Source organism: Amphiura filiformis, chromosome 6, assembly GCF_039555335.1.
Source record: "Amphiura filiformis chromosome 6, Afil_fr2py, whole genome shotgun sequence".
Lineage (NCBI taxonomy): Eukaryota > Metazoa > Echinodermata > Ophiuroidea > Amphilepidida > Amphiuridae > Amphiura > Amphiura filiformis.
This window is the reverse complement of record NC_092633.1, coordinates 59,173,488-59,197,280: the sequence shown is the minus strand read 5'-3', so window position 1 is coordinate 59,197,280 and position 23,793 is coordinate 59,173,488. Positions and strand designations below refer to the sequence as shown.

Genomic DNA, 23,793 nt, shown 5'->3' with positions numbered 1-23,793 from the left:
TCTCACTTCATCCCACACCATCACCCTTCCACACCCAGATGACCAAGTGTGGATCGTTACAGATGCTTCTGTCAAGAAACACAGCATTGTATCAACTTAAAATATATATTACTTGCAATGATTAAACCACACCTTGCTGGATTCTTCAGTGAACAGCTCTGTGGTCGTCAACCTACATGGCTACCCTGTGAAGTTAAAGCCTTTCTGATAGCAGCCTCCACCAAGAACTTCAGCCCTTTTCTCACCCAGTCTCATCACCATGCACGTATACTCATAGACAGTAAACCATGTGTTAAACCTACAGCTTTGCCGTGGAGAATTCTCTACAAGCCTGCGGGTTTCACCCTTTCTGTCTACCGTCAGCAGCTATCATCTGTACCCCAGCTTCCTGGGTCTGCCAATCCCGTTGACAAGAGTCCGCAACCAACAGTTCCTCTTCTCATCCCACTTGAGCTTTCTACCCCTGCATCTAGATCATTCCCAGAGTCCTTGCATAGCTCCAGCAGATACAAGTCATTCACCAACTATAACAGATACTGGTCCTCCTTTCGACACCAACAGATAATGGTCTTGCAATCAGTGGTCCCAGACGTTCTGAGTGACATCACAACACGGTTGTTTGATGGCATGTAAAACTGAGTCATTTTTAAGAAAAGTTTAACAATGTTGGCGCTATTTATCTTGTTTGTATCTTTACAAGGGGTAGACACTTGTATAACAGTTAGAACATCAGTAAAAAGACTAACAAATGACATTTAATGACCTTTAATTTCAATACTGCCAGCCAATATTAGACAGCATGGTTCACATTAGGCAACAAGTTCAATAATAACTGAGCATTGCTAATCATCAATCTTTATTGTCACTATGTCGAAGTAAATTTAAAATTAAATCAAATACTGGAAATATAATTTTTTTTGGTCAATGTCTAGTTCTTGATTTAATTTCAAATAAATATATAATGTGATGAATAATTGACACCAAGATACTATGTCATAACAGGGGTAGTACTAGGTTTTCAAGTAAGGGGTCAAATTACGGATCTAAAACAATGAAATGTAAGGGTTTAAATGACCCTTTAGCAACCTCTAAATGGTAATATTATGCACACAAGGCACATTATGCACATATGCACCCCATGATGCAAGTTAGCACTACCCCTATGTCAACGTATTATTTAAACTTAAAATAAAAGACTAACTGAACCTCGTATTTTTAATATCAACTTTGATGATTACAATAAGCTTCCTTAGCATTACTTTGATATAGGAGGAAACATGGTTGCCAGTGGAGGCACTGACGGTGTCTGTGAGGATCTTGTGGGTGATCTCTGCCTGTAACTTGCATCACCAACACCAAGTCTCTGAAGAGCTCTGTAACAAAATGAAACAAATATCACCAATATTATAGTGGAAATGTGTCAACACAAAATTCCTGATAACACAAATGCTTTTTATAGTCCCAAGCATATACCTTTATACATTATAATGACCTGAATAATATACACTCTTGTTAATACATGTTAATACAAACTAAAATCCAAGACCCTGACCATAGTTGCACTATACTATTAAGAAAATACAAACAGTACAAAAAAACAGCCTTCAAAATAACATGTTCTTTCATGACTGAACTGAAATGAAGTATGAAAAAGAGCTTGGTATTTAACTGGGGGTCATATCGCTCACTCATGGCCCATCATCTAGCACGTTGCTGGCATCCTAAGAAATATGGGTCTGTCTGATCCCGAAATCACTCAACAAGAGCACTGATGGTACATTAGCCTCACCTAAATTGAGCATTCACAGAAATTCATCATTAATTTTCCTCTGAACAAGCAATTGCAAACCCTAATGTCACATGGCACTGTCATATTCCAAGAAGTAAAAATTTCATAATGGAAATTTATTCCAGTAAGTATTTGCCCAATCATAGCCATTTCCTGAAATTTCACCAAAAAAAATTGTATATGACCCCTAGATGACCTTCATCTGTATTGCCCTTGACACCCACTTTAACCTTCCCATAAGAAGTATCTTACCAATCTTGTAATGATCTGTTACTTCCAGGGAAAAATTGAATTTTAGTATTTGTGCATCGTTTTGATTAAAATGACCCTTGACCTTTTTTTTTTAAAACATCCTTCAGGTCACCATACATCCCTGACTCAATGATCACTGCTACCAAGTTTGTGTTCAGTAGAAGTGATACTTTTGGAATAGCATATATTTTATGAAACTTTAACAAAATTAGCACTTACACATACCCCCTACATACACATATACAGACAGAGAAATAGTGATTGCATATGTGACCAGCTCCAATAAAACCCGCAACAAGTCACCAGTAATGTTTTTGAGTTACAGGCCTTTATTGTCTATAATATTGATGACATTCGCATAAAAAAATCAAATTTTGGAATTCCTAATTTCATGGTATTTGAACTTGGGACTATGTGGACTTTCAAATCCTTGAAAGTACTTATTAAAAAAGGGTTTATTTAATCAATAATTGACAGTTGAACTATGATAATCCCTATTTAATCCTGTGTAAAGCAGAAAACTATTAGCCCAATTACCCAGAATAGCAATTTCATGAAATATCAAGGTATCATTTACAAAATTATCCATATCTTGAAAAGTATTGATGCTATGTACTCGTATATAATTTTGGTATAATTTTGAAGCTTATTGTCCCGTGCTTATATTTTTATGCACATTATGAAATCTCAAAAATATGACTTGTTCCTGGTTTTGTCAGAACGGGTCACATATAGTCTCTTTCTGAACAAAGTTCAGGCAAGACAAATAGGTTTTCACTTCAAGAAGTGAGATTTAAAAGGGAGCATTTGCAAAGTACAATGATGAGCATGTGTATCTGCTTAGAAAAAGAATGTTCAAGTAACTATTATACATACATTTCTTTAATTTTGCCTATGATGCAACTCATACTGTCACACCATCATTTGCATCACACAATGTCGTATCTCAATAGGCTACCTTGTGTGATTTTTATTATCATTGTTTTATTTCATATTGTTATTTTATATTTTATGAATGGACATGAGGTTTTAATATTGTAATAATACCTCAAAACTAATATATAAAGATAATTAATATATAAAGTTAATTTTAAAGTGAATAACAGCACAATAAGCTCACAAACTTTTTTTTTAAATCACAAAAGGCAGCGTTTTGAGATACGACAATATGTGATGCGGAAGACAGTACTTACTGCTTGGCCGCTATCCTCCTGGCATCTACATCAAACTGTAGCATCCGAGGACAAGTCACAAGGCTGACACCCTCCCAATTCGCAGGGGGCATCTGAAATAATATACAACAGAGAGCTTGTTAAGAGGCATTAGGAAAATATTTGATATGATAAAGCTAAATGAGTTGTTTGTTGCTAATATTGATTTTGAGATACAGGCAATAATGTTCAACAATCTTTGTATTTTATTGTTCTGAACAACAATATCTTTTGAACTGTAAATCCAATTGTGATGGCATTTTCATCAAAATAAAGCTTTATGAAAATGCCACATATATTAAAATGAACTTGAAAAGTTTGACTCTGTCCAACAAACAACTCATTTTGCTTGATCACATCAAAAACTCTGTTTGAATTATTGACTCATCTTTAGAGTCTGACCCATAATAACAGACTAAAATTAAAGATACTGAAGAATATGTTTCCATTGGCCAGATGCAATTTGTTTTAGCATTTTTACTCTTAGTGAGTCAGTGACATCCACATGTTGAAGCACCTGTATTGCCTGTGAAATGTGCATTCACTGCAATCGCCGACTCTCTGAAAGTAAAAATACGATATAGCTGTAAAGCTGTAAAATCCATGGGTCCTGATTGAGACACACTAAAATTGGGTGTAGTCATCAAGTCATGAGAAATACCAAAATCTTTAACCTAATATTACACACTTAGAAAAAAGGTTGAACCTAGAACCCTTTTTGTCCTGTATACGGAACCCTCTCCCAAAATGGTTCTAGAGAGAACCATTTTCCCAAGAAATGGTTTCAAGAGGAACCAAAAATCTATTAGTTTCATGGGTTTGAGAACCCTCAAAAATGATTTAACTTGACAACAAATCATTTTTAAAAGGTCTGTATAGAACCAAAAAAGTTCTTAAACCCATAAAAATGGTTCTTTGTACAACCAACAAAGGTTTTTTTAAACCATTTTTGGGAAAATAGACCTTTCTAGAATCATTTTGGGAGAGGCTTCTGTATACATGACAAAATAGATACTACGTCAAACCTTTTTTCTAAGAGTGTATGATAAAAACTTACATGCCAAAATGGTCCATGTTCACCTATCAGATGCATACTCTGACCAATAACAGACTCTGGCTTAGTTGGAACATTAACCCTTACACCCTGTGGACCAATAGATACCCGCCTTCGTTTGGAAGGTACTTTTATTATTTGAACGGTTCTGTCCTTTGGTTTGTGCATGATAATACCAGCTTCTTGAGTAACAACATCAAATCTGTAAGATGCAAACAAGAGAATAGATAAGCTTTTCATAAAACTAAGAAGAGAACAATGCCTACAATAATTGGACAAAATTTACTAAACACTTTGACAAGAGTACTTCAAAATATGCCCCCCCCCCATTCAATGTTGCAACCTGTTGATTTGGTCATGCCCTCTAGAGACAACCAACATTGTGTGGGGAAGATTGTAACAGGAAAGGAAAATGTCAAATATAAATAAAATAGAAATATTGTTTTTAAATGTCCTATTTTACACAAGTGTTCCTTATACTTTTGTCCAGGATTGTAGGTATTGGGCAAAAACTGACATCCACAAAGACAAGTCTTATAGAGAATGCCTTTGTTGCAAGGGAGTGCTTCTGTAAGCGATAATGGTACAAAAGCACAGGTGTGCAGTGGCGTAACTCCTATGGGCTCTGGGGGGCCGCGCCCCCGGGCACCCGGGCTAAGGGGCACCCTGGCCAGGCCTGGATACACATGCATTTCGACACGATAATACTTTGTTATAGGAACGAAGTGGACACCTTTACCTACCATGGAGAGAATTAATCTTCATTTGGGTGCCCCCTCAACACAAAATTTTCACAGCAAGAAAGCAGTGCACCTTAACTTGTCATTTGAAAGACTGAAATTCAACTTGATTATACCAAATTAGTGGTATTTAAGCCTGATATTTCTCAAGCCACAGCTCATTGTTTTAGGAAGAAGGGGGTATTTTGTACTCTTGCTCCCGGGCGCCACAACCTCTAGCTACGTCACTGCAGCTAGTGATAAATCTTGAAAAGTAAAGCCATTGGAGAAGATGAAAACATTTTTTGTTAACATGAAGTTCATTGAAAGATGAAATTAATTTGATCGGAAACACTATTTTTAAAAAGTTATTCGGTAGGTATATATGGCTTTCAATCAAGGGCATAGCAAGCTTTCTTGGTCGGGGGGGGGGGGGGAATATTTTAGGGCAAAAACGAAAGCAATTTTGCGCTTGCATAATTTTGACCCGGTATTTTCAGGGGGAATTATACATATACCGGTTTTCTTAGAGAGAGTATGTACATTTAAGTCTTTGATCTTCCCAAAAAGGCTTTATTGAGACAATGTGCGGGCGTAGTGAGCAAAATGTTTGTATTTTACGCTATTTGGGCCCATGATCTGGGTGGAAAGGGCTTATACTTTGATCAGCTCCTAATCGGCGGGCCTTATTACATCATGGATTAATATCAAAATATTTTACTTTGAGAATTGTTTTGTCACACCTCTCCAGAAGCATCACAAATTACTAATGCAAGTCCTATACTTTGTCTACTTTCTTTAACACACAAAATATAGGCCGGACAGGTCAAATAATGGCTCTCTTAACGTGGGTCTACTTTTGGCGTAGTGGTAAAAGCCTAACAAGTCCCGCCTATCACGAGCTGATCAAAGTATAATAGGGACATTGTGCGCGCGAGCAGCGCGCAAATCTTTTGTATTTTGCACTAGTTTGGCCCATGATCGGGATGAATTTTGGTGGAAAACAGGCTTCTTGTCCCTTTCCTTTTCCTTTGCGTTCCCGATTTTCTCTTTCATTTTTTTTGTCCGGGGGCTTTGCACCATGCACACCACACACCGTCGACGTCCTATACGATAAATATAAATTTAATACGCCGTTGGTGAGCGACGGGCGAGGGGTAGTGAGCGACAGGCGAGTGGTATTTCACTGAACGCAAGAAAAGGAGTTCTATCTGATTGGCTAGCAATCGATCGCTTAGGTCGCTCAGTAGTCAACTACAAACTCATGCATTCAATTCGATTGAAATCGATTATTCTATTATTGACGAAGATAAAGAGCGCGATAGTGTGTCAATAATGTACATTGTATTGCACCTGGTTTTACCAGCATTCCTTTATAAAATAATTTTCTCAAAGAGTTAAATATTATCAAAATTTTTACAGCGGATTTCAAATGTTTTACATCAAAATTGCAGTTAAACATATCCACAGCAAAATACCGGTCCTCACTAATTAGTACATTTAATTTCCAGTTAGTACATTTAAATGAAACCTGTGATTTACGTGACAACAAATAAAATTTTCTTACAATAGAAATATCATATGGGATACTGATATGGTAGGCCGCAACCGACACAACGTGGAGCTGCTACGCGTAGCTGACTTTTTGTTCCGTGGAGCCAAATTGACCAATCATGTTAGAGTTTTTCATTACTCGGAGGTAAAACTGACCAATCAAGTACGACTTACTCATTACGTGAAGCGAATTTAGTCATTAAGAATTTGCCAGACGAGCTTCACGTAGTTGCAAGATATCCTCGGTCACGATAGTTATGATTCAAAAAGTAATTTATGAAAAGTACGAACCGACTTATTATTAAGATGGACATGCACTCACAAGAAACTCATACAGTATTGTACACAACTATATAGCTAGGCAGAGTGGTGGTAAACCATGCACACAATTCTGCGATCTGCAGTGTATCGCCGGGAGCTGATTTGTACATCTTGCGCCGGCGTGGCCTCGGAATTCGACCTTCAGCAAACCAGTTCGGATTTACTTTATATACTAGTAGTAGGCCATACATACTGTAGTTACGGTACTGCCCGCTTTTCCTATACACAATACTCAGTGCGCTCACCATTGACGCGTGACCTAGTGTATGTTAGAAGTATTATGCCATTGCCTATATGACGTCACTGTGTAAAAAATAACAAGTCAATATTTAAAGTATTCTCTGAAATTCTAGAAAATATAGTTTTGTAACATTTCCTAAATTTTTAGCTAATTTAGGTGTTTGGAAATATTGGTACTTTTGTGTTTTAGGAAGGATTAGTAAACGACAGATAACACCAAAAAATATGAACAAATTATTTCTAAACCGTGTTAAGTCTGCAAACCATTATACTTCTCATTTTCAAGAACGCTGGTTAACAATAAGCAGACTATTGTCTCATTTCGTAAACAAAAGCCCAGACAGTATTGTTACCTTTATGCTCGCTTTATAATCATTCACCCAACTGAAACTATAATACCAGCTCATTGTTCATTGCACAGGTAAAACAGACACAAGTGCAGTGTGTATTTAACCAGAGAAGATCTGATGTAACATAGTTGAGCTGTTTTCATTGAGTGTTATCTTGGTTTAATAGCTTTTAATGGGGTTTAAGTCCTTCAAAGGTCGTGGTGAATTCTACTGTGGACATGACTGCATCATGATTATTTTAAAGTCAACAACATTCAACAATATGATCACCGTGATAGTATGACAGTATCAGTACCGTGGGTGTCAGTGATCCTGGCCTGACACAGTAGACAAACAAACAAACACGCCACACACATGGCACATGCATGCAAGGTAACATTCACTATACACTAATCAAACAATGGTATTGATCATGTACAACTGTTGGTGGTTTATTTACATTCGATTCATTTAAAATCCACATAGTAAACATTAATTTTGGCAAGAGTTTTCTCTCTCTGGAACGATGATGCATCAACTGGCTCCAGCGTAATGAAAAGATCTAACATGATTGGTCAATTTAGCTCCGCCGAAGCGAAAAAGTAAGCTACGCGTAGCAGCTCCACGTTAATGGCGGTTACGACCAGCCATATACTGATCATGCGAAAATCGTAAAACATAGAATAGAAACAGTGTGGCGGCTCTCAAAATCTCAAATTGTATGCATAGCCTGAGTCGCACGGCCTATCTCGAACAAAATCACCATGCGTAGTTGTTGAAAAACGTGAGGATTTATCGTACTACCACGGCAATTTTTAACACGAAGATATAGGGATGATGACGGTGTGCACCATTGGTTAGGGGCACCCGATCTACTTTCGCCCCCGGGCACCCTGAACCAAAGTTACGCCACTGCAGGTGTGATAGGCTCCACATAATGATGGTTAGAAAGTGTTACATGACATATCCAAGGACAGGTACATCTGCCACTGACAACCACTGGCAAAACCTAACAGCTATAGATTTGTTCCTGATAGATAGAAATGTGATCTGGGAAGGGGTACATTCAGAGAGCATAAGAGAAGGGTAAAAACTGTTTTCATAACAAAGTGCTGATGTAACTTCAGTCACAAGGTGGGAAGCTTTTGACTTCTGACTAGAGCTAGCTTGCAATGAGGAATATTAAAATATTTGAAAACGTCACATAAAAATGGACCATGTTATTATGGATAATGATTCTAACAAAAAAGCAAGAGATTTATATAGTGCAATTACTTATGAGATTATTGCACTTTACAAAAAGTCGCTGAACAACTTATAAACTACTTAGCATCATTCAGGGACACATTCCTATTATACAGGCACGGAACCCTAGCCAGCCTATGTCACATAATAACCATCACAGCCAGGATCAGCTCCCTGTGTTTTGTACGCGTAGAGTGGGACAACTAGCAGGTAAGTATTTCAAGCTAACATTATTTTTGCAAGAGACCATACATCGTAGATACTGGGGGGGTGCAAAGTTGCACAACTAGCAGGTAAGTATTTCAAGCTAACATTATTTTTTCAAGAGAACATACATAGATACTGGGGTGGTGCAAAGTTGTACCATCAAGCACTCACACACCAGAGTCTAGCGCCCTACCAATTGAGCTGTAAATTGGAATGACATGATGTACAACTAGGGTTGCCAACATTTTCAGCCCCAAACTTACTCCAAAAGTACCCCAATTTTCAGCTTGAATGCCAATGTCATAAAATCCACTAATATTAATATATATGGGACAGGAAATGGTACACATTGCAGCAAAAATCATCAAAAAAATCCATCACAGTTAGAGTAGCCTGATGCGACTGATATCAATACACCTTTAAGGTTTCTCTGACCGATGTCGATTTGTACCTCAATTTCTTTCCACACATATGGAAACCTTTTTAGTGAAAAGGACCCTATCAAAATTGGCCTGAACGCACAGGTCACGCATAGTGAACACAGATCGATACACTGTCAACGCAATTGGAGGATCGGTCGAATTTTTTATTTTGACATACGACTCCTTTATTGCTATTTTAACCACTTTATATTGTGTTTTATTGCAAACAAAAACACACCTTTATTCTGTATTGCTTATTTTGCAATACTGTGGTTACAGAATAATACAAAAATTTAAAATGTAATTACAATTTGGCCACAAATACAAAAGAATATACACAAACTTTGGAAAGAAGCTTGCCCATGTTACACACAATAGCCCACTTAACCTCTTCAGCGGGTTGTTTGTTTACTTCCTGATCGATTGGCTTTGCGCATTCAGTGCGTCGAAATGTTTAGGTCTGTGCAAACAACTAGGATATGACGGCCTGATGACTATATTTCAGTCCGACTTTGACTTCACGATTTTTTCTTTCTTGAACATATGCGAGTCTTAATCTGAAGCCATCACAATGAATGTTACATCAATGGAAAGCGGTCACATTGAAGAAATTTTACTCAAGAGATCCAAGTGATTAGATGGCGCTGTTTATTTTCTGGTGAATAGAAGCTGACTAGAAACTCCTGGTTTGTCAAGAAACGCGAACTTTACACTGAAATTTTCGTGATTTTTGAGTAAAAATAAATAGTTTTCCCCTAGACACGCGAGTCTAAACAAGTTTCGAGCATGTTTATTTTTGAAAAAATCAAAAGATCACAGTATTAGCTCCATGTAATTAGCAGATCCAAGTTATATCACTACAAATTATATTTCGGTGGCAAGAGATGTAAAAAAAGACCCGATTTTAGCCCGTGTTTCCATAGGAGTTCAAGCGTGGAATAGCTCGGAAATCTTAGTTCCCCAAAGGTTTCGATATGATACCATATGCATATTCCATAACAAAGGAGATGGACTAACCTCTGAACTGTATCCAATGTTATGCAATATGCCTATTATCTTCTGGTCAGGAATTTAGGTACAAATTGCCATCCGGTAGAGAAACCCTAAGGTGCGTATTCAACATCCAATTTTTTTAAACTGTCACATGAAAGTGAACCAATATGACAGCCCAAGTAAATAAACAATGTCATCCGAAGTATGGACAGGGTGTTTATTTGTAAACACTGGCAAACAAGGACACACACCCAAAATCGCCATGAACACCCACCAACCGTGGACAACCACAGTTCCTTTCCTCCACCAGCATATTGCAGACACGCAAAAAATGCGCATAAGACAATGTCTCTTTCACCAGTGTCAGGTCATGGTTGGATTGTAAAACCTCAAGTGGGTCCATGGTTTGGAGTTAAGCTTCAGATGAGCAAGGTCCTACTCGATTTTTAGATAGGTCCAAGTTGTAAGTCTTTGTTAGCCTCTACAAGTATGTGGGTGTGCGGATGGAGTACGGTTTGTGGGTGGGGGTCAGTGTGCACATCAGATTTGTGTGATACTTACATGTCTCCCATCTGTTCATAAAGCTTTGTCCTTGCTTTTTTCAGTTCCTCTTTTCTTGCTTGCCAATTCTTTATACTCTGTGAAATACAATGGTTATTGATACCAACATATTATTTATCATTTCATATTTTCTCATCTTCAACAAAATTAGCAAAACTATAGAATTAGGCAGCAAGAGGGGATCAGACATAGTCTATTATCCTACCAATTAAGAAGCACTTAATGTTACCTGGCAGTCGCACACCACCAATAAGGAGCTGTACGGCAATCTCTCCCAAATCTCCGAAAGGCTAAAAACAAAAAAGCTGAGATTTGCTGGACACTGTGCCAGAAGTGAAACAGGCAGCTTCCAGAGTTTTGCTGTGGCAGCCTCGCATGGTAAAAGATCAAGAGGACAACCACGGAAGGACTACATTAAGCAACTAATAGAGGATACTGGACTAGAGAGACAAGACATTAGGAACTGCATGCAGAACGGAGTTGTGTGGAGAGCCATCAGCGGAGTCCAACTAGACAAGTCGACATAAGCAAGCAAGCAAGTTTTATTGGTTATTACATGCAGGTTGCAGAGTGGATTAATGGAATTTCAGTCAAGATATGTATAACCTTCCCCAATCATTTCAATTGGTTAAAACGGACTTACATCCTGCATTCGTGTTTCCATCCGCATAAAAAAACCTTCCATCTTCTTATCCTTTCCTGGCTTTGAGCCTGTTTCATCTAGCTTTTCTATGAGTGAATCTGTGAAAATAAAAGCCATCAAGTATTTCTTATAAGTTCAATACAAACTGATACAAATCATCTTGTAGCTTACGCTCATCCTCAAAACTAAATCTTGTTTCAACATCAGTTTCAACTACTTCTTATGGACACAGATCTTTTTGCCATGCTTCTTCTGAATTTTGCAACAACTTACCAAAGACTGTATAGTCTTAACTCAAAGTCTTGCAACAACTTACCAAAGACTGTATAGTCTTAACTCAAAGTCTTAACTCAAGCCGGATTTCTAGAATGTAAATTCTACCAGAGATAAAACAAATTGGGATATGACAGCTTGTTATAAAAGTAATAAAGTATGGGAGCCGCCATTACCCTGCCATCGTGTAGGCCTGGAACGCTACCGCGATTTCCACTGGCTATATCGCGTCTGTGCTCCGCGTTCAAGTCATGAAAATTACCCGTAAAATCGTGGCATGCTGCATCCACAGTTATATTTTTTCAAGCCTGCTACGTACAGTGCATTTTTTTCCAAATGTTGAACGGCATGTTTAATACTTTTAATTATATTTTTAGCGCATCCATGAACTTAATTTATCGAATACATTAAATCAACCAACAATCCCGCTATCCGGGCCAAGATTTATACAAGAAAAATACTGTTTTCAATCACGAAAATTAACCTAAATTTCGTGCCTACACGTAAGACTTGGCGATAGTCTATTCAGATATCGTTGTCAAGCTGAAGGTGATTGACCCCCGATGATTGACAGTTGGGAACACGTACTGTACGCGATGCTGAACGCGTAGCCATGGTAGCCGGGTGCTAAATTGGGTGCTAAACGCCCAAATGGCAGCCTCCATGCGTGTACCGGGGGGTGCTAAAGTGGAACCAAAACAACAGCGGGAATCGTGTGTTAAATCGACATAGAAAAGAACAGGAGAGATCAGCGAAATTTACTGTCAAACCTCTGATTCTACCTAGTCTTATAATGAAAGACAAAGATAAAAAGACTAGTTTGCGTCTGACGTCACTGTCAATCAAATTCTCTACGATCCTTGATTGGCTAATAGCGCTCCTAAGGAAGGTCGATTCATCTGACTGGTGCCGATCGGAGAAAAGGAATAGCAGTGAATGGCGACAAATTCGAACAATTACATACTCTTACAAGGCAAAAAGCAACTTTTCTAGGCATTGTTGACATGGTGCCTTCACCAAAGAAAGTTTCCTAGTATAAAGACCTAACTTGTGAGATGGTTTGTATGTTTAAAGGTGCAAAATTAACAATAAGGCGCCCAGTTTTACCGCCGTGTTCAGCAACTCATATCATCACGACACTTGTAAACAAACCGTGCTCCGAGTTTGATTGACAGATGACGTCAGACGCAAACTAGTCTTTTTATCTTTGTCTTTCATTATAGCAGCCTTGCAGGCTTAATGCTTGACAACCACATCCCTTTATACAAGCTAGTTAATTGAATACGCAGTTGGAGGTACATTTTAAATGAGCTGTCATCCTTTCCAGGCGGGTTTCCAGGTTACCGTACTAAACAAGGTTGCCGTCGCATTATCGCAATGTTACCAGCAAAAAGACTAGCCTAGACCAGTGGTCTTGTGCTTAGGCTTATACCACACACAACCTGATACACACCCTGATTTGTTATATTTTTGTGTATATTATATTTTATTTTATTTCCACATGACCTTATATTAAGTCTTGCTTGTATAAATAATGCCTCTATGCTTTTATTTATTACTTTTCTTCAGTTGTGTTTCAAAAAGGGCAAAACTGTAAGCCTACAGAAAAGAAAACTTGCTATTTTCCTTAAAATCCCAAAAAAAATTAATAGTTTTGCACTTCAAACAAATCATTAGAATGTTTGTCAATAAAAGTAACAATTATATGATGATAATTGTATGTGTGTTTATTATCATTGCTCAGCGTTGTTTGAAAACCACTGTGCTATCTACTACTGATAGCAGACCTACAGCTTTTATATGTGTCTGTTGGTATCATATTATATAAATAAAAGGAAGGTTGCCCATCTTGTGCGCGAGTGTTCTCCGAATTGCCTAGACTTTCGGCTTTGATTTAGTGGTATAATGATCGGGTACATATTGCCATTTTTCCATCGGACATTCGTTTTTGCAAAATTTGATGGTAACTAAGAGAATAACATAAATAACTGTCGTGTTGCTATGCAAAATCGCATGCAGTGGCATTGTGGGTAATAAGGACAGTGTGAACCGCGTAATAATAGAATAATATTTCCATTAAAAAACCATACGCAGAGCAACATTGCCCTGTTTTCTGCCAACTGCGAGGTGGCCAAGAAATGATTCAGGCTATCTAGATGCACAACATCGCGTGCTTTAAGAATGATCTTACGAGCTTTTAAGCCCTCGCAGAGCTACGCACCCGATTTTCCACCACTGCACCGAAGTTGGCAGCCAAGAGATTAAGGCTACGTCGCGTGAATTTTATTATTTATTCTAGGCCTATGAATCGTCGTTTAGTTTTACAGCCAAATTCATATGGGAGATTGAGGAATATAGGCCTACGGGGAACGCATTGCACTTTATATGGTTGAAAACGGTCAAGACCAAGAATTGGCCTCAAAATCAGTGAAAATATGGTTAAAACCGGTGTTTTTCCCGGGATTTTTTGTTGTCAAAACTCAGTGGTAGCGCGTACCGTAACTAACTGGCAGCAGCGCGTTGGCGTTAGTGCGTTGGCGTTAGTACGTCGCTGTACTCCCAGACAAACAAGTACCTAGACCTATGACTTTGGTTTGCGTAGTGAAGTCAACACTGCTTAGCAACGAATTTGACAAGGACGCAACCCGGACGCAAACAAGCAGACATGATCGCGTCTACAGAACATGTTGCATTTGACGCGGCGATAACGGCGCAGCAATCACGCAAACGAGCGCGCTCCAGACATGAACGCTTATTTCTCCGCGTCCGACCACCCGACCAAAATCACCTTGGATACGTGGCTTCACCTACTGCCATGGTTAGGGATGGGCAGTGATAGGTCTAGGTGGTATGTCTATGGCTGTACTGAGCAATGTGACGCGAACGTACGGGGTGCATAATATGCACAGACCAACTTTCCGTGCCAGAGAAATAGAAAAGAAAAGAAAGGAAGACAAAACTGAAAAGGTAGGCCTATGGATGGGTCGGGTTGTGGATTATATGCATGGTACTGGATTCGGTTAAGAGATTACCCGCCAAGATAATAAAAAATCGTGAGGATACGAGAGGAAGGAAGGAAGCTAAAATGAAAGAATAAATAAATAAATAAATAAATAAAAAAATAAAAAAACGGAAATCACAAGCTAAGCAGGAAAAGCAAAAACTAAAAGGAGAAATGTAAGAAATGGTAGATTTATAAAATAATGCATGGGAACGGGGCTCAATAAATGAATAACGTGGAAACGGAAATCACAAGCTAAGCAGCATGGGAACAAAATAGACCTATGCAAAAGAAACTGAAGAGAAAGAAAGGAGCTAAATGAATTTTAAAAAAAAGAAAAAAGAAGAAGACAAAAAAGGTACGGGTAGGTCTATTATACGGGTTATGGTTACAGTAACTAAATGAAACGGGAGCAAACTAAAGAGGGAAAGAAAGAAACTAATCAGGAAAATTAAGGGGAAAAAAGAAGTTAAAATTAGAAACTAATCAGGAAAAATAAGAAAAATAAATAACAACTGAAGGAAGCGGAAATCACAAGCTAAGCAGCTAATAAAAATGAAGCTATAAAGGGAAACGTATAAGAAAGGATAGATTTAGAAAATAAAGGAAATGGGGTTAGGCCTAGATGGAAACGGAAAATGACAAGCTAAATAGCATTTTGTTTTAATGGAAACAAACTAGGTCCGTGCAGAAGAAACTGAAAAGAAAATGGAAATGCAAGAAGGGACAGGTTTAGAAAAATAAAATTTACCTTTTAATGATTCGACCTTTTCAGTAATTCCTCCTGTTTTAGTGATCGCTCCCATTTACTCATCTAGCGGGGACCCGCGCGAAGCGCGGGTATCCCGCTAGTTTATAATTATTTTAGTCAAAGATATAACAATATTAAGATTAAGATACCTCTCCTCCATAAATTCATCTCTATTTAAATTCTTTGTTATGATCTAACATTGTCTTCATCTTCTTTTGCAGACGACAATGAAGTGCATGAACAGGATATTTGCGGCTAGTAAAAAAAATGTTTAACAAACCTCTTATATTATTAAGGCTATGACCATGATCATGATGACTTGAAGAAAATAAATTTTGTGTCCTTATTGAATAACATACCCTTATTACTATCATTTTAGAAGTCTAATGTCTATGATAAATTACTTGCAGATAATTGCATTTTCTACCACTTTGTTATTCAAGATCAAGGGTTAAATTAGGCCAAATTCCTTACAAGTGCATAACACAGCACTCCTGATCCCGGTCACTCTCGATTACCCCAGCTTTTTTTTGGTTGTAAATGAGCCTTTATTCCTGTCTGATAGTGATAGCTTAGTTAATTAATATCATGATGAGGTATGAACAATAATGAAGATGCACATAGAAGGCGTATTATAACTTGGTTGAATAATGGCTGGTTAACTTTGATTTGCACTGCCTCCTTGACACCTCGTTCAAACCACCTGTAGCGATACACAACACTGTCTCACTCTCGCTGATGAAAGATTCTGAGGTAGGAATAATTTCTTGTCTTTGAATCAAAGGTTTTTAATCATTCAATATACCAACACAGATAAACTGTTATGAACATTACAATTACCTTTTTGTTCTTTTAGTTTCCTGAATATGATGTACCTCTCAAACAGATGTTTTAGTCTCATCTCAGGCACCTCAATCGCTTGATTTATGATGTCAACAGTAATCTAAACAAAAAATGACAAAACAGAAAATAAAACATAGCAAGAAGTTATGACATTCCCAATAAAAAATATCACTCATGTTGATTATATCAGCCAAGAATATCTTTTAAATACAATAACCAAACCATCTCATATCAAAAACTACATTCCAAAATCTAAGATTACCAAATAAGAAATGATAACAACTTCAACTTTTCTAAGAATATGCGCAAAGTATTCACTGACCAAGCCAGCCATCAGACTTGTAACGAGTCATGACTCAAAGACTCAAATTTTCACAAATAAAATGACTCGACTCACATCTTGAAATTTTCCCCATAGAGATTGAACAGTGATTCAATTAAGTCATTTGACTCCACCTATTGCTAAAAATGACTTCACTCGACCATGAAATGGCTTGACTTGTTAAAACTGTGCCAGCCATACTGCTGATCCAATTTTATATTTCTTATTCGCTAAACAAGGCTCATACTGTGAAACAAAGCTTAAGTTGATTCTTAACAGTTGTTGTTCTTCAGGTTGCTCTTTATTAAGTAATTGTGCTACTTGTTTGGTAACTTTGTTGATATTGTGGGTGTCAAAATCATCAAAGCTTAGGAATGTAAGGGTATTTACGGGCATTCTTGGCCGTCTTCTCACCTCCTCCATATTCACCTTGTTTTCTATGTATGTCTCCTGAATTATTCCTATATTATGCATAATATTATAATTGGTATTTTTAATATTGAATTATGGAAATAAATTTACCTTGATTCTTATATTTTTCAGGTGGCTATTTTTAAAACACATTGACACTTTTTTTCTATCAAGCCTCCTGCTCATTGGGCTAATGCATTTAAAGTCCAAGCTCACAGGGGAAGTATGAATTTCAAACCATATAGTAGTATTCAAACACTCTTTATAACTGTATAAAATTCAAATGGAGATGCTTAATGTGTTTATTCATTTACATTCATACCAGCCCCCCCCCCGATGGAAGATATATATTCCCAAAATCTTCCCCATTTTAAATCAGTGTTAGAAAAAAATTTCCAAGCCAAATTTGGACCCTTTGTTCTGAAAATATCTGGGCCAAATGTTCACAGGCATTTAGCTTAACAGTAATACACTACCCACAATGAAACTTACCGTGTGTAACTCTAAAGATATCTTGTTCTCTTTCAGTGCATCTTCAAGCATATTCAAATTCTGCAGCTGCTCGCTGACCTTGATACGCATCTTTTCATAATTGGGTGCCGTTTGTGGTGCACGCTGAAATAGAAAAATAAATTATAGTAATAAAATATATAAAAACAATTTCACAAACAACTTGTTGAGAGTTCCTTGCATACTGACCATTCCCAAACGAGGCTTATGTGGCAATATGTGATGGATCAAGCTAAACACATTTGCTGCCAATATTAATTTTGCAATATAGTCAATAATAGCATTCAACTTTCTAAGTATTTTATTGTTCTGAGTAATTCTAAAAGATCATATTCTTGGAAGCATGGACTATGCCACTAACTTTATATCTTATTTTATATCATAAATTTATAAAAAAAATTTAGCCTAGTGTAAATGGTCAGAATATAATCACTCAGATGTAGTTTCATTCCCTTTGCGGTTCCAACTTTTTGAATGGAACAATCCAAATTTTAAGTCATGATTATATTTTGACAATCACACTCATACTGAGTCATAGACAATTAGTATTTGTATATTATATAACTTTTTTTCACCATGAACCTCTCAGTGTGATAGTTTTTACCATCACAGTGCTGCACCGATAGTATGTGTGCGTCAGGCCACGCTCCGACTCTTGGATTTGCCAATCTAGTCATAGGGTGGAACTCAAAATTGAGTGTGTACATGGTGTTAAATATTGATTGCCTTAAATTTGTGTAATGATCAAAATATAATCACTCAGTGAATTAAAGATGTACATGTATTGTTCTATTCCAATTTCCATTCCAGCTCATGGACGGGAACAATCCATCTTTCACTTCGGGATTATATTTAGAAGTTGACCATCACAGACCATAAATATTTGTCTACTATTACCTGTCCCGATGTGAGATCAGTTTGCAGTTGTGAGATAAGATTCTGTTGTTGTTTGTTCTGCTCAGCCATGCTACCTTTCATTGATCTCATACGATTATCTCGTTTCTTGATTTCCTCTCGGAAGGCTTGCTCTCTTTAGATAAAAGCACTAAAATGGATCAGCTAATAGAAAGAAGTCTGTTTTTAAACCAAAAATATAAGTGCAATGAGATCTGTGTGCACAAACGCAATTGAAGAAAATGGTGACGGAGTTGAACTTTGGATACTTGGAAGCATTAAAGTTCAACATTTTTTCATGCCTGAAATGCTGACTTTATATCTGATTATGTCAAATACAGTAAATAGTACCGTAGCCAGTGCATGTGATAACTTTATTGGGTGTTATTTCAGGATATGTGTTTTATTAACTTTGAAACAATAGTTTTGTTAGTCTTTTGCAAACATTTATGCATTATTTTTTCACATGCAGCAACATTTGAAACTTCAATAGACACAAACAAAACCCCATACATGCATGTATATTATAGTGACACAAACATGCAGACATACACTTGTGATATATTGACATGGACCACATATTGTATACCGCCCAAGACTAACATGACTAAGGATACCGATCCGCTGTCTGAATAGCTCACCAATAAAAGTAAGTGAATATTTATGATATTCTACAACACTCACCTACTGCTATGACCTGTCAACCGCGGACCAAAACACCCCAGGAAAACAAGGACTAAAATTTAATATCAAACCATGGACCATTTACATCCAGTCAACCGTGTACAACTCCTATTTTACCCACCTATAGAATACTCACTGTTAAACATATTTTAGACTTGTTGCGAACTGTGTGTTAGAGTTTAAGGGCAAAAGTCCACATTTGACAGGTCTGACCTACACAAACACTCCGCCACACACCCCTAGTGGGATCCAATGTTCAATGTTGGTTCTTGTATACATGTGGTTAAATTTTACCACATATATTAACAGCCAATAACAATCTTATACCCCTATTCTTAATATTTTCAAACTTGTTGACATTCCCTGGACCAAATAAAGCACATTAGAAATGTACTTTATCTGTACTTTATGGGTACTTTAACTGTACTTTCTGGGTAATTAGTACATATAAAGTGTACTTTAAATGTGCTTATTTTTCATATCCTGGAAAACTGTGTACTTTAAAGGTACTTTAAATGTGCTTTATGTGACTTTAATTATACTTTATGAATATTTTGATAAATATGGGAAATTTTTTGTGCTTTAACTATACTTTATTTGGACTTATTTTTTTCCCAGTGTCAGTGAGTATACTTTAATTGTGCTTATTTTGGACTTACCAAATTTTGAACATCAGTGTGTACTTTAAATATACTTTATCAGTACTTTATGTATACTTTACCTGGATTGGTTTTCCCCGGTATTGTCAGCAATGTAAGAGTACTTAAAATGTGCTTTTCAGTGTACTTTAAATGTACTTTATTGTGGACATCATGGATATATGATGTTTACATGTACAAGTCACATGACTACATTCTTCTAGATTTGAAAAATACCAATGGCCATCTTGTGCTAAGGTTGTATAATGCAATGGATGTATAAAACTGTTCATATTTATATAAAATGAGGGACTTAATGGACTTACAAATACAGGCTTGATTACAGGAGATAGTTACTGGTAATGTATGCTTGCATGTAAACATAATTGTGTTACCAATACTTTGATAAGCTCCATAAATGTGGTAAGGTTATAATTGTAAGTAAGCTTATAATTATAAGCTTACTGTATGCTTCAGTATGCTTTAAATGTACTTTTCTAGTCATTGTGCTTTATTTGTACTTTAAAGGTACTTTATCGTCGTTCCAAATGTCGCACATTGAATGTTGTTTAGAAAGCATATTTAAAGCACAGTGCTTTAAATATGCTTCTTTGGTATAAAGTACAAATAAAGTACAGTACTTTAAATGTGCTTTTTCAGTATGCTTTAAATGTACTTTTCTGGTCATTGTGCTTTATTTGTACTTTAAAGGTACTTTATCGTCGCTCCAAATGTCCCACATTGAATGTTAGTTTAGAAAGCATATTTAAAGTACAGTGCTTTAAATATGCTTGTTTGGTATAAAGTACAATTAAAGTACAGTACTTTAAATGTGCGTTTTTCAGTATGCTTTAAATGAACTTTACTGGTTATTGTGCTTTTTTTGTACTTTAAAGGTACTTTATCGTCGCTCCAAATGTCGCACATTGAATGTTGTTTAGAAAGCATATTTAAAGTACAGTGCTTTAAATATGCTTGTTTTGGTCCAGGGTTGACAAATACCACACAAACACAGCCCCCCCCCCACACACACACACATACATCCCCACACATATTCCTCTCATACATACAACTGCTTTAACTCTCTCTGTAACCCTGTGCTTCTTAGAATCAATGCTTTGTGTCGTTCCAGCAATGACTTGTAGCTCTCTTCCTACATATAATATACAAAAACAAAGATTGAAACAGAGTGTCCCAAAAGTCCATACATACCACTTTAAGGCTTCTCTTCACAGAGATGCAATGCCAATGGCATAGTAGGTAGTTTTTCAATGGAAATTGTCAAATTATGTCTTTATTTGGGGCATATTCCATGATGCTATACCTCTGAATAGGGTGACTGTATATATGTTCTGATCCAATCAAACCAAAGTCAGCAAAAAATACATTGAGACATAGGCAAAGGCAAGATAAAAAGGCAATAAAAACATAACAACATGGAAATTTAGAGAGTTCATAACTTTGCAACCAAGTATGCTAGGGACTTAAGGAGTTAAGCTTCAGTAAGCACAGGACCTGAGCAAGTTAGTGATGGTAAGAATAGAATTGTAAAGATTTCAGACTTTGGTTTGAGTGGAGCAGATCGTGCCTTTCAGTAACCACAGCAATAACAATTGCATTACAATTAAGATTACATGGGCATGTATAGGCCTATATACTACCCCCTAACCACTTATACTGGGTCAAATTACATTATAGGAGTAGAATATGTGACATGATCAAGGGGAATGAGTCGCATGTCGACCCTGGTCGAAAATGAGTTTTACATAGGTTTCTAAAGAGGACATTTAGAGCTTTCAGAAACTGAAAACCCCATGTTGATACGACTTTTCTGTGCGAAGTTACGTCAATTTATCAATGGCGGAAAACAATATAAAACAAAAGAATTTTAACTCTTTCTTTGCCAATATTTCAAAATCAATATTAGCGACATCCGACTCATTTCCCTTGATCGTGTCACATATGTTCAAAATAATTAATCACAATATCTCTCTGCACCAAACTGTGGACTACTTGAAGCTTATTATCCAACTAGGACCTGAACCTACAATGTATACAAACAAAGGAGATTATGGAAATAATGAAAACATAATGAGAACCTGAGAATTATTGTTCTCTTTCAACAATTCCAATAAAAATGAAGATGTTAACTCACATATTTAATGATGTGGTGAAACATCACTAAAAGTGTGAGTTAATATCTTGGACTTGTTCAAAAAAATCAACAATTTTTTGTTGAAATTAACATTCCAAATGAACTTGTTGCAAGATAATGAAAACCAATGTTGGATGTTTGACCATCTTCAAAGCAACTGTTTGATGTTGGCGCTATCATACAAATACCATGATGATAATAAGTCTGATACTCACATTTATTCGTTTTGTTTCACTGAGAATATTTTCAGCTGCCACAATTTGGTCTTGTGCCTGTGAAAAAAAAACCAGATATATAATAACATTCACATTTGTATGTTATTGTTGTTGTTGTTGTATAATAAAAAATCATTTTAATGTTCAATCCATTGAAAAAAATCCATTTCCAAGATAAAAGCAGGGTAAAAATGTCCAAGAAGGTTCAAATTAGAAGAAGAATTAACAAAGAAATCACTTTTCATATTCAAAATAGCCCCAACGGCCACTTTTTGCATGCAAGAATTTTTTTGCAGGAAGAAAGGTCCACATTTTGGAAATCTCACACCTGCTGACATAAGAAATCATGCAGGTTTGGACAAGAATTAATTGAGCATACACTTATTGATGCTCCTGTATAAAGAATACAGATCCCATAATTATGTTACCAAAAGACCCTGTTTCAATAAAATGCTTCAAGTTGTACATTGAGCTGCTTACCTTCTGTAATTTTTCTGTCAGTTGTTCATTCTCTTTGGTTACTTTATCCATGTCAGTATCAATTTCAACCACCGGGGTCAAAGTTCTCTGTCTAGGTGTTTGCAAAGCTTCTTTCATTTCTAAACGCTGTGTGTGAAATAAAATTACTGAAACGCTAAAGGTTGTAGAAAAGGTGAATATATCCTCTTGTGAGGTGATGCTAAATATCTTGATGAAACAATTTGATTAAATTTTTCACATAAAACAATTCACATAAAGATAGGATTGTACCATCTAGGATGTTTCGTTACCTAAGTAACACAGCAAAATAGGTACCATTGAGGCCTATTGACCTTGACCTATTTTGCTGTGTTACCTTGGTAACAAAACATCCAAGATGGTGCAATCATATCCTTATTTGAATTGACTCATCAAAACGAACATTTTGATACCTCTTCTGGCAAAAACTTTGGTGTTTTTGACCCTCATAGAGCCAAAACCATGATCTTTGACCGTTTCGGTTATAGCTCAAGAATGGTACGTCCTAGGTCAAACTATACGTCATTATCTGAATCCTTGTGACTAGAGGAATACATTGGAATGGTTTTTAACACAATTTGAGCAAGTTTGAAAGTTGACCATGTGTAAAGTTAGATGACCTTTTCCCACCAAAAGCTACTCTGGTTCAACTGGTATTTGTAATTTCATACAACTAGCCCAAGAACAGTCCTGATGAACATCTTCAAGAATTTACTCTGGTTCAATTGCTATCAGGCATTTTTGTGTACCCCGTGATGTCAACTACCTGTGGTAAAAAACCAGCTTTGCCCCCCCCCCAGTGGTGCAGTCCAACCCCCCGGCTCACACACTATAAATTAACAGTTAATCTTTGTAATGTCCAGTAAAATTTTACCATTCATTCTGATTAATAGTTGATAAGTCAAGCAGCATCAATGGTCGATCCCAAGATCACAAATTTGCCTGTATGGCGCCTAAAATTCACAAAATTCCATAATTTTTGTCAAATGTTACACACAAACATAGTTGGGCCTGATAAATGGCCCCTAACAATACTAGCCATACTAACTACTGACATT

The 23,793-nt window shown here is 36.8% G+C and overlaps 1 protein-coding gene across 1 annotated transcript in view; it reads right to left on the bottom strand.

Moving 5' to 3' along the window:
* Positions 1–749: 749 nt before the first annotated feature.
* LOC140155730 (uncharacterized) overlaps positions 750–23,793 on the bottom strand; it is a 71,914-nt gene continuing 48,870 nt past the window's right edge. Inside the window, exons 22-32 of the mRNA XM_072178667.1 lie at positions 22,718–22,843; positions 22,238–22,294; positions 20,938–21,020; positions 18,549–18,681; positions 17,634–17,756; positions 16,406–16,508; positions 11,541–11,638; positions 10,898–10,974; positions 4,310–4,508; positions 3,235–3,326; positions 750–1,373 (exon numbers count right to left, since the gene is read on the bottom strand). Coding sequence (XP_072034768.1) covers positions 1,256–1,373; positions 3,235–3,326; positions 4,310–4,508; positions 10,898–10,974; positions 11,541–11,638; positions 16,406–16,508; positions 17,634–17,756; positions 18,549–18,681; positions 20,938–21,020; positions 22,238–22,294; positions 22,718–22,843 — 1,209 coding nt within the window. The 3' untranslated portion in view covers positions 750–1,255. The remainder of the gene's footprint in view (positions 1,374–3,234; positions 3,327–4,309; positions 4,509–10,897; positions 10,975–11,540; positions 11,639–16,405; positions 16,509–17,633; positions 17,757–18,548; positions 18,682–20,937; positions 21,021–22,237; positions 22,295–22,717; positions 22,844–23,793) is intronic.